Genomic DNA, 12947 nt, shown 5'->3' with positions numbered 1-12947 from the left:
GTGGGCCTAATTGGTTCCTATGGCAATAGAAGAGCAATAAAATACTAACAGCTTAAATGTAATTGCTCTGGGTAGGATTGATTTTACTCTAACCCCAATTTCAAACTTGGGTACTTAGGTCTTAATTGAACATATTGGAAACTTGGATCGGGCATATGAGTTTGCTGAACGTTGCAATGAACCGGCGGTCTGGAGTCAACTTGCAAAAGCCCAGTTGCAGAAAGGAATGGTGAAAGAAGCCATTGATTCTTATATCAAAGCAGACGATCCTTCCTCCTACATGGAAGTTGTTCAGGCTGCCAATACTAGTGGTATGACTTCTTACCTTATGTATTGAGACCTCACAAAATGATTAAGCTAAGCATTAAGATATCTGTCTGTTCTGAATTGTAGAAGAGTTGGATACTGCATGGTTTCCTGTGAAAACTTTTAGTACTCCATCTTAGTCCAGATAAAAAGAGGCTGTATTTTGTGAATTTGTAAGTTTACAAAACTTACAAGTGGGGAAGATAAACTTTCTGTTTTTGAAGTCTCATAAAATCCTGATAATGCTCTAATCTTACAACTTTAAGGAAAAAGAGAATTCTTCTATTCATTTGGTCTTTGATAATACAGAAGTGAAATATTGCACAGTTTACATTTGTCATTATCCATGTTTCCTTGAAAAGGAAATGAGCAATTTTCATTTACTTGGGTGAAAGATAAACTGGGATGTTAGTGTTTGGATATATTTTTTCTTTTTCTATACTTAGGAAACTGGGAAGAACTGGTGAAGTACTTGCAGATGGCCCGTAAGAAGGCTCGAGAGTCCTATGTGGAGACAGAATTGATATTTGCGCTGGCTAAAACAAACCGCCTTGCAGAGTTAGAAGAATTTATCAATGGACCAAATAATGCTCATATCCAACAAGTGGGTTTCCTTTTCAGATTTAAGAAAAACTAGTTGGGCTACTTGATTAGCTTGGTAGGATCAAAACATCATAACTGAAGAATTCCAAGGAAAAATCTACAGGAAAACAAATTATTTCTCAGTGTGAAGGTATGAATATGAAAAGAGGATTAAGCTCACACTAATATCTTACTGAATATGCGTTACCTTTTTTTTTCCAGGTTGGTGACCGTTGTTATGATGAAAAAATGTATGATGCTGCTAAGTTGTTGTACAATAATGTTTCCAATTTTGGACGTTTGGCATCTACCCTGGTTCACCTGGGTGAATATCAGGCAGCTGTTGATGGGGCTAGGAAAGCTAACAGTACTCGAACATGGAAAGAGGTAATCTAAACCCAAGTTTGAGTGAAGAATTAAAGAAACGCTCTGTAAACATTAGTTTAAACAACTAGCCATGTTTACATTTGAGTTCACAGAAAGGAAATGTTTATTCTAGGTCTGCTTTGCCTGTGTAGATGGGAAAGAATTCCGTCTTGCTCAGATGTGTGGACTTCATATTGTTGTACACGCAGATGAATTAGAAGAACTTATCAACTACTATCAGGTAATTAACAAGAAACTTTTATATGACCTGAGATCTTTTACCATAGATATTCTTTATCTTTAACTGCACATTTCTCTTGTTCAGGATCGTGGCTATTTTGAAGAGCTGATTACCATGTTGGAAGCAGCACTGGGACTTGAGCGAGCTCACATGGGAATGTTTACTGAATTAGCTATTCTATACTCTAAATTTAAGCCTCAGAAAATGAGGGAGCACCTGGAGCTGTTCTGGTCTAGAGTGAATATTCCCAAGGTAACCAGTCATTGTAACACAGTGAAGCAACTGTGTAGTTAAAACTAATACTTCAAAATATCTTATTCTTTTTAAGGCTGTTAGCTAGACTCATATCTAAAGCAATTAAGTCTTTCTTATGCAGGTGCTAAGAGCTGCAGAACAAGCTCATCTTTGGGCAGAACTGGTGTTTTTGTATGACAAGTATGAAGAATATGATAATGCCATAATTACCATGATGAATCATCCAACTGATGCCTGGAAAGAAGGGCAGTTCAAAGATATCATTACCAAGGTGTGTACTTTCTTCAGAAGATAAAGGATTCAGAAGGAGAAAGCTCATTAGGAAGTAACTGACTTATATATGGATTTTCCCATTATAGGTTGCCAATGTGGAACTATACTACAGAGCAATACAGTTCTATTTAGAATTCAAGCCTCTGTTGTTAAATGATTTGCTGATGGTGCTGTCTCCACGGTTGGATCACACTCGTGCAGTCAATTATTTCAGCAAGGTAAAGTAATAATTTTAAACCAAAGCTTCATAGCAAGGAATTAGGACATACTAGGATAACTTTTGTCCCTGGGACTTCAATAATGTGCTATATTTGTAACAAACTCTTTATTTTAAAGGTTAAACAGCTACCACTGGTGAAACCATATTTGCGTTCAGTTCAGAACCATAACAACAAATCTGTAAATGAATCATTGAACAACCTCTTTATTACAGAAGAAGATTATCAGGTAAAACCTTTTGATTCTTGCACATAATCTTAAGACTCATAAAGTTACATTTTCCCATTTTTCAAAAACTCCATTATCATTTAGGATTGTAAACAGTAGTTGCTTGCATTCCTAGGATATAAATTTAGTAAGGTTTCAGGATTGATAAATCTTACTTCTAATTAAGTGCCAAGTTTTCAGAATTTTGCTCAGATCTTGTATAAGATACTGCTTTTGAAAAAAGATATTACTTTATCTCTAACATCTAGATTATAGGTAGAGTCAAAAATGTCTTTGATCACTTAACTAGTTCATAAAATTTATTTGATATTAACTATATTCACCATTTTTCTTGCCTACTGTTTTATTAGTATTTGTATAAACTTTATCTTACGAAGGCTTTCGCATAAGCAAAAGTCAAGTAGAGTGAAGCTTAAGCTCCTTGCCTTTTTTTCTCTCTCTTGATTTTCTCTGAGGCTCCGTGCATGCAGATCTTACTGCTGCCATGCTGAGTTTTATCAGAAGTTTCTCTAGGGAATAAAATCTTGCCCTCCAGGCCAGGCGCGGTGGCTCACGCCTGTAATCCCAGCACTTTGGGAAGCCGAGGCGGGCAGATCATGATGTCAGGAGATCGAGACCATCCTGGCTAACACACTGAAACCCCGTCTCTACTAAAATACAAAAAAAATTAGCCGGGTGTGGTGGCACGTGCCTGTAGTCCCAGCTACCTGGCAGGCTGAGGCAGGAGAATCGCTTGAATGCTAGAGGCAGGTTGCAGTGAGCCATGATTGTGTCACCACTGCACTCCAGCCTGGGCAACAGAGGGAGACTCCATCTCAAAAAAAAAAAAAAAAACTTGCCCTCCAAATTAGAAATCTCGTCAGTTTCATAGCCGTATGTTAGTCCTTGATACTGAAATATCTTGGAGAAAATGTTATCTTTAGGTAAGGTGAAAAAACACCTTTTGATGCTTGAATCTAGGTGTCATACTACATGTTACCATCTAAGGGGCTCATTGATCGAAGACGGAATATAATGTTAAACAAAATACTGATCTGGCATTTGGATGACTTTTTTTTTTTAAGGCTCTGCGAACATCAATAGATGCTTATGACAACTTTGACAATATCTCGCTTGCTCAGCGTTTGGAAAAACATGAACTCATTGAGTTCAGGAGAATTGCTGCTTATCTCTTCAAAGGCAACAATCGCTGGAAACAGAGTGTAGAGCTGTGCAAGAAAGACAGCCTTTACAAGGTTGATAAAATTGCGGGGCGGGGGCTGTTAAACCAGGCCTAAAATGATGTTACAAGTGATTATTTCTATAAATAAAAGTACTGGTTTTGTGAATATGAGAACTGACTTTAAGGCAGTTTAAGTTAATGGATTTCTTGATTCTAGGGGCTCTCTTATGTTAAGGTCAAACTTGTTTGGGGGGAAAAAAAGGCCTTTAGCTTATCTGTTCTTTGAAAATTTTAATTTAAATGATACAACTAGGAGGCTTTTTTCCCCCTTGCAAAACCAGATTTATATTGGAAAGGTTCCATTGTTTTTCTTGGTTTACTAGTTTAGTATGTTGGATCTAATGTTTTTTGACTTTCACTATTTTCTTTGAATAGGATGCAATGCAGTATGCTTCTGAATCTAAAGATACTGAGTTGGCTGAAGAACTCCTGCAGTGGTTTTTGCAGGAAGAAAAAAGAGAGTGCTTTGGAGCTTGTCTGTTTACCTGTTACGATCTTTTAAGGCCAGATGTTGTCCTAGAAACTGCATGGAGGCACAATATCATGGATTTTGCCATGCCCTATTTCATCCAGGTCATGAAGGAATACTTGACAAAGGTAATGTCTCTTCTAAGTGTATTCAGAAGTAGTTTTCTTGCAGATATGTAAAATTCTACATGCACATTAATTTTTTAAATTTTTTTTATTTAGTAGAAGTCAGTCATTTAGTCGATCATAAAATATTCCTGTTCTTTTGAAAAATTTTTAATAGCTGATAAATGACACTGATTGGAAGGGGAACTCAAATGTAGCTGTTTACCCTCAGTGTATTTATGATTGTGAAAATAATCTATATTTTGTTTTTTTATTTTAAAAACTATTCGATAAATTTTATTTCAAAGTCGCATTTTTCTCAAACTCAGTTCTTGTAACTCAAATAATCATAACTAGTATTGTAGATTCCCTTTTATTTGGTTGGCTCCTGACTTTAGTGATGTCTATGCCTGTTTCCCCTGGGGAAGCTGCATGTATATTCTTAACATCCTTTTAATCTTCACAATTTTTTTTGATAGTTTAACCCCTGATTTAAAAATATCATAGGAGGTGAACACATTAAACAAGCTGGGGGTCTAATTGCCTTGTAAAATTCACTATTCATCTTAGTGTCCCTTTTTGATGTAAGAATTTACTCACTCTGTCTTCAGCAGTTACTAGCTTTCTCTCTGTAGAACATTTTTAAATGGTTTTAGAGGATCCTTTTTGTCAAAGCAAAAAACATGATTAAAATCAGAGTCTCCCAACTGATTCCTTCAGCCTGCCTGAGTTAAGGCGGGGGTAGGGGGAGTGGGAGCACTACCAACAACCCCTACTACACTGAATTTTTCCTCAGGATATCATTTAATTAGATACCATTGTGTCTGTTTCAAGTTTTTAAAGAATTAACATTTTCTGTATTCAATGTAAGAAAAAACATGTTGCCTTGTCTTAGCCAACATGTTTTAGCCATAGATGAGAATAGCTTCTTAAACATAATGCCAACTTGTGAGACCTGTCTCTAAGCTGCTGTTAACCTAAGTGCTGTAAATTTTACTAGTGATTAAGCTGCTTTCTTTCATACTGTAGCATAAATTCTTCTGCAGTAAGCTTTGAAGTTACAGAAAAATCTAAATTTTGCTTCCAGTATGCCCTTTATTTTCACTTCTCTCATACCTTTTTAGTGGTTAGATGTTTCTTCCCTAAACCTTTGTTGCTGATTCTACCTTTTTATGCTCAATATGGAATTTGATTTTTTTTCTAAGCTGCACCTTCTGAATTCCTTTGCAGGTTGATGCAATAAAGGAAAAGGTGAAAGTTGATTCTTTTCCATCTTTAAGTCTGGAGAACTAAGTCTAAGGAATTTGCATGATTTTTTTCCTTCCTTTTCTACACTGCTGCTGCTGCTGTTTCCCCCCAATAAATTTTCACTAAAGCCTCTGCAAGTCCCTTGAAACATAACTTTAATAGAACTGTAGGACATTAGTAGACGTTTGCTACTAATCGGCTAATAGGCTTTAGGAAGGGCAGGAGGCTAATCAGTAGTTGGTTCACAGTCTCTCTTAAATATATTATGAAAAACTGAGTATGGTGAGTTTCCATATTAATTCCAAAGTAACAGGAAATTTCTCTTCCCTGTCAGGGTATCTGGACCCTAATAGGACTATCATAATACTTGAAGTAAATTAAAACAGCCTCTGGTTTTACTTTGTGAGCTTGCCTGACAGTTGTTGAATTTATATATGTATATACATGCCCTAAAAGGCTTTTTGGGGTTTTTTTTTTTTTGGTATTGAAGGACTGTGATCCAGTTTCTGATCTCTTGATTCTTACTAATTTTTTGCTGAAAGTAGATACAAGAGATACTAGCTGCTTCCGAAGAGACTTTCCTCATGTTTCTCCAGGTGTCCAGTTCTTATGGTGCTAGTCCATTTTTAAGAGGAATCAAAACCTTTTTAATCACGAGAGCCAAGCTTGCTATAATTGTTGCTAAGCAACATGAATTACTTTTAACAAAGTATTAACTTCTACTTTCTGTAATAAGGCATACCACTGAAGCTACCTAAAATTTGCTCTCCTGTTTATCAGTTGGCTTGTCCAAGGAGGTCAAATTCAGGCACCTTTTGGTTGCTGCTTCCTTCATTGGCTTGTCTCCATCCCAATATGAATGAAACAAACTTACGTCTGTTATCAAATTGTGGTTAGAAAAGGGTGGGAAGGTAAAGGAGAGTTGAAACAAATTGAAAAGAATTTGGGTGGGGGACAATGCCTTGGGATTATGTTGAACCAAACTGGAGTCACCACTGGAACTTAGGGCAAACCTGAGTAAAATGCATTGTGTGTGAGACCCTTCAGCAGCTAGTAAGCAAGGCAGTTAGAAAGCGTGTGTGTGAAAAACAGGTAATTGAACTGCAGTGTTATGCATTGTTTTAAATGGAGCATGTACAACAGTCATTGCAATTACATCATACTATTTTTGAAACTCTTATAGCATTGCTGTGGGCTGTGTGTGTTTCTTGAGAGCCTGTATAGCAAGTCATCTTCAGATCTCACTTCTTGCTTCAGTACTTTTGCCTTTTTTTCATGCACACATACACCAAAATAACTGACTGCATGTTACTTTTCCTCTGCAGCATATTGCAGTCTTTGTGGAAAAGCCTTTTACATTTTAGTGAATTTTCAGTAGTACAGATGGAACTGAATTCATTGACATGCTTACCTGTAATTTTTCTTTTTAAATCCAAGGATCAGAAACTTTTGTTACAGCTCTTAACAAAAGCTTGTGTTCTTAAAAGCCTTCTATGCTTTTTTTTTTTTTTTGAGCAATCTAAATTGGATCAGTGGAAACAAAAATTGAAAGTCCCTGTGCCAGAGGCTGTCCCATCATATAGAAGAATCAGAATTTTTTGCTTAGCTTGATGCTATTCCTTCAGAATTCTTCCCCCTATGCCCAGACTTCCTATGTGTACGCCAGGGCATTGTGATATTGCCAGCTCTTCTAAGTCTTCCATGTGCTTCTCTAATAGGACTTCTGTGTTCAACATCTGATTCAGACCTTAACTTTTAAACACATGTTCACTTCAGATTCTTTTCCTCGAAAGTCAGGAAATGTATTATGCAGTGGTGGCTTTTTGGTTGTTTCATTTTTCTTCTTAGAAGTTACTAATGTACAGACATCCGTGTATTTTTCTTTATAACTTCTATAGCTCATTCTTGAATACTGGTTAGTTAGCAAAACCCCATCTGACCCTTGATGGCACAGAGCTGTGCTTTAAGTTCTATAAATGTAATAATTTTTGTTCTAAGTGTGGATGCCAAAAAATGGGCATTTCATCTGGTACTTATACTACATAATAGTCTTTAATTTGGTATTAGGGTAATTTGTAACACATCATTTAGACTATAAAATAGGATAATAGTGTATAGAAGTAAACTAATCCATCTTCCTAGGCTAGAAAAACCACATTGCATCTGAAGGAGCCTACTTAGGCTTACTTTTCTCAAACTTTCAGTTCCCTAACAAATTAAGATGGATTAGACTCATATTTGTGGTATTTAATATGAAACAATTAAATGTAAAACAGTGCCCTAACCTTAATGGCCTATGCAAAGACCGAAAGATACTTTTTTAATAGTTTCAAATAGAAATGAGGTGCTGCCTGAATCTTTTTAGGACCTGGCTTTTACAAACTTTTCCACTGAAGTTTTTTTTTTTTGAAGTGATTTTTCACAATTTGCCTTTTTGAAGAACATGCGGTGAACATTCAGAAAGTGTTCCCCCCCTTGCACTTTGGTCCCCCTATCTCATCCAGCACATTTATGACCTTGAAAACCACCAGTAATAGATAACATTGAGGTTTGAAATTTAGTTTTACTTAGCTATAATGACAGACCAAGTATAAGGCTTTGGTTGAGAGACCAGCTTTTAAATATTGAAAGACAAATATAGTGTAAAAGGCAATGGAATTTGTATAGTGAAGGAGATTCTCTAGTCCCAGTGTTGTAATGTCACTTCTCTCTATTTCATTACAGAATTACAGAAACAAATCATGTTAGGCCTAGAAGAAACTGCAGATCATTTTGTTCAACCTTCTCATTATATAGAGAAGGAAATTTGAGGGCCAATGCAATGATTTGCCAAGGTCACACAACTAGTCAGTGGAAGGATCTAGGCATTCTAATTCCTTTCTTTCACTAATACATTTGGACTGCTCTACAGAATTACTTCTGATACTATCCACTTTGAAGAGTAGTTAGCATATAGTAGCCATTTACTTTTGGCTTAATTAAAAGCGAACATTTTTGGGACAAAATCAGGCTTTACTGATTACTTCTTAGATAACAGAGCACACACAGTATTAAACATGCAGCCTTTCTTTATACAAAAAGATTGAATATGGAGCCACTTGAATCTTAAACTTCAGTCTGCAGCTATAACCAATATCATCAGAAGCTATACACAACTGGCCAAAAAAAACAGCTTATTGTGCACAAGTACTTGTCCAGTTACTAGGCTCATTTAACTTTTTTGAATACCATTTCCTCTGGGGAGGGAAGTATTGCCAGACCATGAGTTCATTATTACCTCTGATCAGTTTTAAACTTCATTTGAAAAGTGGTTCCTTCTCGTTTTCTCCCTCCCTCAGGCTGCATCCTAGCATGCCCAGTTTTAGTCTGGCGTGAGCTTTTATGGCATTTATAAATCCCTCCTTCCTGAGGGTTTATAATGACAGTGCTGAAAACCACCTGGACTGAAGTATGAACATTGCCATTGAATTTGAGGGGGCCTGAGAATGTTCTTTCTAGTCTGTTTTATTTTGACAGAATTTAACATACTAAGGCTTTTCCACTTTCTGCCATAAACCTAGGTTTATAATACTTTTGGGGTGCTAATTAACATGATGTGTTTTTCTCCAGGTGGATAAATTAGATGCTTCAGAATCACTGAGAAAAGAAGAAGAACAAGCTACAGAGACACAACCCATTGTTTATGGTAATCTCTCTCTGTAACCTCAAAAAATTCATTAGATAAGTATTTAATTATTTAGAGACTGTGCCTCAAGATAGAATACAACAAGCTTCTAAAGTGCAGAAGGCTTGCTAAGAAATACTGCTTTCTATAATTTTTTTTTCTGAGAAGTCGTAAAGCAGGTGTTGATATTATTCACTAAAATAATCCTAAATACAAGAAAACTCAAAAACAGTCATTTAAGATCATAACATGAATCTTTCCTATCATCTGGTCCCTCATTCATTACCTGCTCATAAATTAGTGAAAAAGAAATACTGATGAATTCCATTTTCAAAAGAGCAAAAGATGAGAGAATATGCCCAGGCTGTCTTTAGTATGCTTTACATAAAGAATACATCCTCATTTTAAATTCTAACTGGGGCAGATAACTGGGTAGTTTCTATTTGAGAACTTCCCAGAGAGATAGGATCTTCAAACTCTCAAGTGAATATTTAAGACAGTTTCATGTCTTCTTAAACCTACATGTCTGAATTACTGCCCCTTTCCATTTCATAGTTGGTAAACAGATTCATTTGAACAATCACTTTGAAGAGTATAGGTAGAAGCACAGTAACCAGGTGAGGGAACATAAAAATATGACCATTATGGCTGGGCGCGGTGGCTCACGCCTGTAATCCCAGCACTTTGGAAGGTTGAGGCGGGCAGATCACAAGGTCAGGAGATCGAGACCATCCTGGCTAACACGGTGAAACCCCGTTTCTACTAAAAATACAAAAGATTAGCCAGGCATGGTGGCACATGCCTGCAGTCCCAGCTACTTGGGAGGCTGAGGCAGGAGAATTGCTTGAACCTCGGAGGCAAAGGCTGCAGTGAGCTGAAATGGCACCACTGCACTCCAGCCTGGGCGACAGAGTGTGACTCAGTCTCAAAAAATAATAATAAAATAAAATAAATAAAATTGATTTCCAAAATTAATTTGTTTGCTAAATACAGCTTTGGTTGTTAACCACAAAAAGCAAAGACATGAAGTCCTTTGTGTAGGAGAAATCTTGATCTAGGTTTACACTGTAGTGGGAGGTTAAGAATATTTGTTTTGTAGGGGTAGAGAAGTGTTACTTGCTTTCCATCTCTAAGCCAAGTTCTCTACAGGTCATGTTTTCTGTATATGACCAACAACGATTTAAACTTTGTAAGAAAGAATGTCAACATAGTATTTGATAGAGGGTGTATGTTCTAATGTATTTCACACCTAAAGAATGTCTGAATGTGTCTTTTTTTCCGCCCCCCCAAGACAGCGTCTTGCTCTGTCACCCAGGCTGGAGTGCAGTGGCGTTATCTCGGCTCACTGCAACCTCCTGGGTTCAAGTGAGTCTCCTGCCTCAGCGTGCTGAGTAGCTGGGATTATAGGCGCACACCACCACGTCCAGCTAATTTTTTTTGTATTTTTAGTAGAGACGGGGTTTCACCTATTGGCCAGACTGGTGTGGAACTCCTGACCTCATGATCCACCCTCCTCTGCCTCCCAAAGTGCTGGGATTACAGGCATCAGCCACTGCGCCTGGCCCAAATGTGTCTTAGTTTTAATTGCTGTCTCTAAATTAGTACTGGATCATCTATAAATGAATTTGGTTTCATTGCCATTTAGACATGTTTAAATCAGAAATTTACCTGTAAAAGTTATGTTAATAACATGTCATTTAGGCCAAGCATGGTGGCTTACACCTATAATCCCAGCACTTTGGGAGGGCAAGGTGGGCTAATCACTTGAGCAGCCTGGCCAACGTGGCAAAACCCCGTCTCTACTAAAAATACAAAAATTAGCTGGACACGGTGGCACACACCCATAATCCCAGCTACTCGGGAGGCTGAGGCACGAGAATTGCTTGAACCCAGGAGGCGGAGGTTGCAGTGAGCCGAGATTGCACAACTGCACTCCAGCCTGGGCAACACAGCAAGATTCTGTCTTTGAAAAAAAAAAAAGTCTTTTTAAAAACTAAGTTTTCTTGTGCTAATTTTATTGTGTCATTTAGTGTAATATGCATGTAGGTATGTGTCAAGTATACAGTGTCAGGCATATTGTGTTCAGTCATAAGCAGTTCTGGCCTTTGGCCCTGCACTATTTGTTGGCTTTTTAGGTAGGAACCTTCTTAGAGTAAGACTGTCCTCCCAAAATTGTAGCAATCAAATGTGCCCCCCATACACAACTCATTCGAGGGTGAGATTATGTTGCTAGAGTGGAGGAGATTGGGGTGTTCTAAATGCTAACAGTCTGTCCTGCCTCCTCACCCTGCCCCTGCTCCTTTTCATTTTCTTCTACTTTAGGTCAGCCCCAGTTGATGCTGACAGCAGGACCCAGTGTTGCCGTCCCTCCCCAGGCACCTTTTGGTTATGGTTATACCGCACCACCGTATGGACAGCCACAGCCTGGCTTTGGGTACAGCATGTGAGATGAAAAGCTGATCCTGTAGTCACCTATTTTCGTACTGAAACATCGTCTCTACCCACTTCTCTGTTTATAATGGGGGAAACAGGCAACGTGTTCTTGTAACCTTTATTTCATGAAGGACTCCTTTTTGTTTCTAACTATAAACTTGGATCACCTATGTTAAAACCTTATTTCACATTCCACATCATTTTAGAATTTATTTTCGAAGGGGAATAGTTTCAATGTTTTATTCACTTGGGCTTTTTTTCTTCCCCCTCATTCTTTAAAGAACTGCTTAATATTTAATCTGTTGTGAAGAATCTGATTTGCACTCTGTAGTGTTTAAAGAAACAAAGAAACTCTAATATTGAATCTCTTAAATTTAGTGTATGTAAACAGCTTACAAATATGTATTGTCTAAATGCATTTAAATCTGTTTTATTCAAAGAAAAGCTAAAGCAAAAAAAATGGCATATGACCATGCAAGACTGTCAATGCCAACAAAGACAACACTAATCAGCACATCCTACACTGGACTGCAGTGCTTTCCAGATTATTTGAAAAATGTTACAGACAACTTGCCTGATTTTTAAATGAGCATAAAAGGCCCTCTAACCTATGCAGGTTTCCCCATTATGCATATAGAAAATGCTAGTATGTTTTGCTCACTTCATATGTAACAGGTGCCCTTATGTTGTGCTGTATCCCGTGCTTTTTCTGTGGGACCATTCCATTCAGGAGCAAAGAGCACCATGATTCCAATCTTGTGTGTGTTTACTAACCCTTCCCTGAGGTTTGTGTATGTTGGATATTGTGGTGTTTTAGATCACTGAGTGTACAGAAGAGAGAAATTCAAACAAAATATTGCTGTTATTCAGTTTTGTTTGTGGAATTTGAAATTACTCAAGTTTAAAATAAATTACTGGACTGTGGAAATAACATAGATTTGAAGTTTTAATTAAATACCACTCAAACCAAAAGAACTTAATTAAATACCACTCAAACCAAAAGAACAGTAGTTTTTGTAGTTTTATATTGGATACTGAGGCATTACAGGGAGGCATGAAAGGAAGAGGAATGAGGATTGAGACATGTGAAGACATTATGCATTTTATCAATGTGCATTCCTGTATTTCAGTAAGGTACATGCAGTAGTCTAAAGAACCAGAGTCATTACTCTAGTGGCTTACATTTACTGTCTCCAACATTTTAGCCAAGTGACACTTGAGGTTTTTATCTAGGCATTTCACTTAAATGAACAAATCATGGCTGTTATATTAACTTGAAATAAAATATATTTAAACATGTAGTTAACATGCGCTTTCTCATCATGAATTATAAAGGT

The 12947-nt window shown here is 37.2% G+C and overlaps 1 protein-coding gene across 2 annotated transcripts in view; it reads left to right on the top strand.

The window, feature by feature from the left end:
• The window catches only part of CLTC (clathrin heavy chain), a 75071-nt gene extending 62459 nt beyond the window's left edge, over window positions 1-12612 (top strand). The window contains exons 21-33 of one of the 2 annotated variants that reach the window (XM_009190385.4): window positions 119-311; window positions 753-910; window positions 1111-1275; window positions 1388-1495; window positions 1580-1747; window positions 1872-2021; window positions 2110-2241; window positions 2360-2470; window positions 3535-3705; window positions 4068-4289; window positions 5496-5516; window positions 9123-9198; window positions 11500-12612. In XM_009190385.4, coding sequence (XP_009188649.1) covers window positions 119-311; window positions 753-910; window positions 1111-1275; window positions 1388-1495; window positions 1580-1747; window positions 1872-2021; window positions 2110-2241; window positions 2360-2470; window positions 3535-3705; window positions 4068-4289; window positions 5496-5516; window positions 9123-9198; window positions 11500-11624 — 1800 coding nt within the window. In that variant the 3' untranslated portion in view covers window positions 11625-12612. The remainder of the gene's footprint in view (window positions 1-118; window positions 312-752; window positions 911-1110; window positions 1276-1387; window positions 1496-1579; window positions 1748-1871; window positions 2022-2109; window positions 2242-2359; window positions 2471-3534; window positions 3706-4067; window positions 4290-5495; window positions 5517-9122; window positions 9199-11499) is intronic. The other variant, XM_003912836.5, reaches the window with a different exon arrangement.
• Window positions 12613-12947: the final 335 nt, after the last annotated feature.

The sequence above is a fragment of the Papio anubis genome, chromosome 17, assembly GCF_008728515.1.
Source record: "Papio anubis isolate 15944 chromosome 17, Panubis1.0, whole genome shotgun sequence".
NCBI classification, from domain to species: Eukaryota; Metazoa; Chordata; class Mammalia; order Primates; family Cercopithecidae; genus Papio; species Papio anubis.
This window is presented reverse-complemented; position numbering and strand designations above follow the sequence as displayed.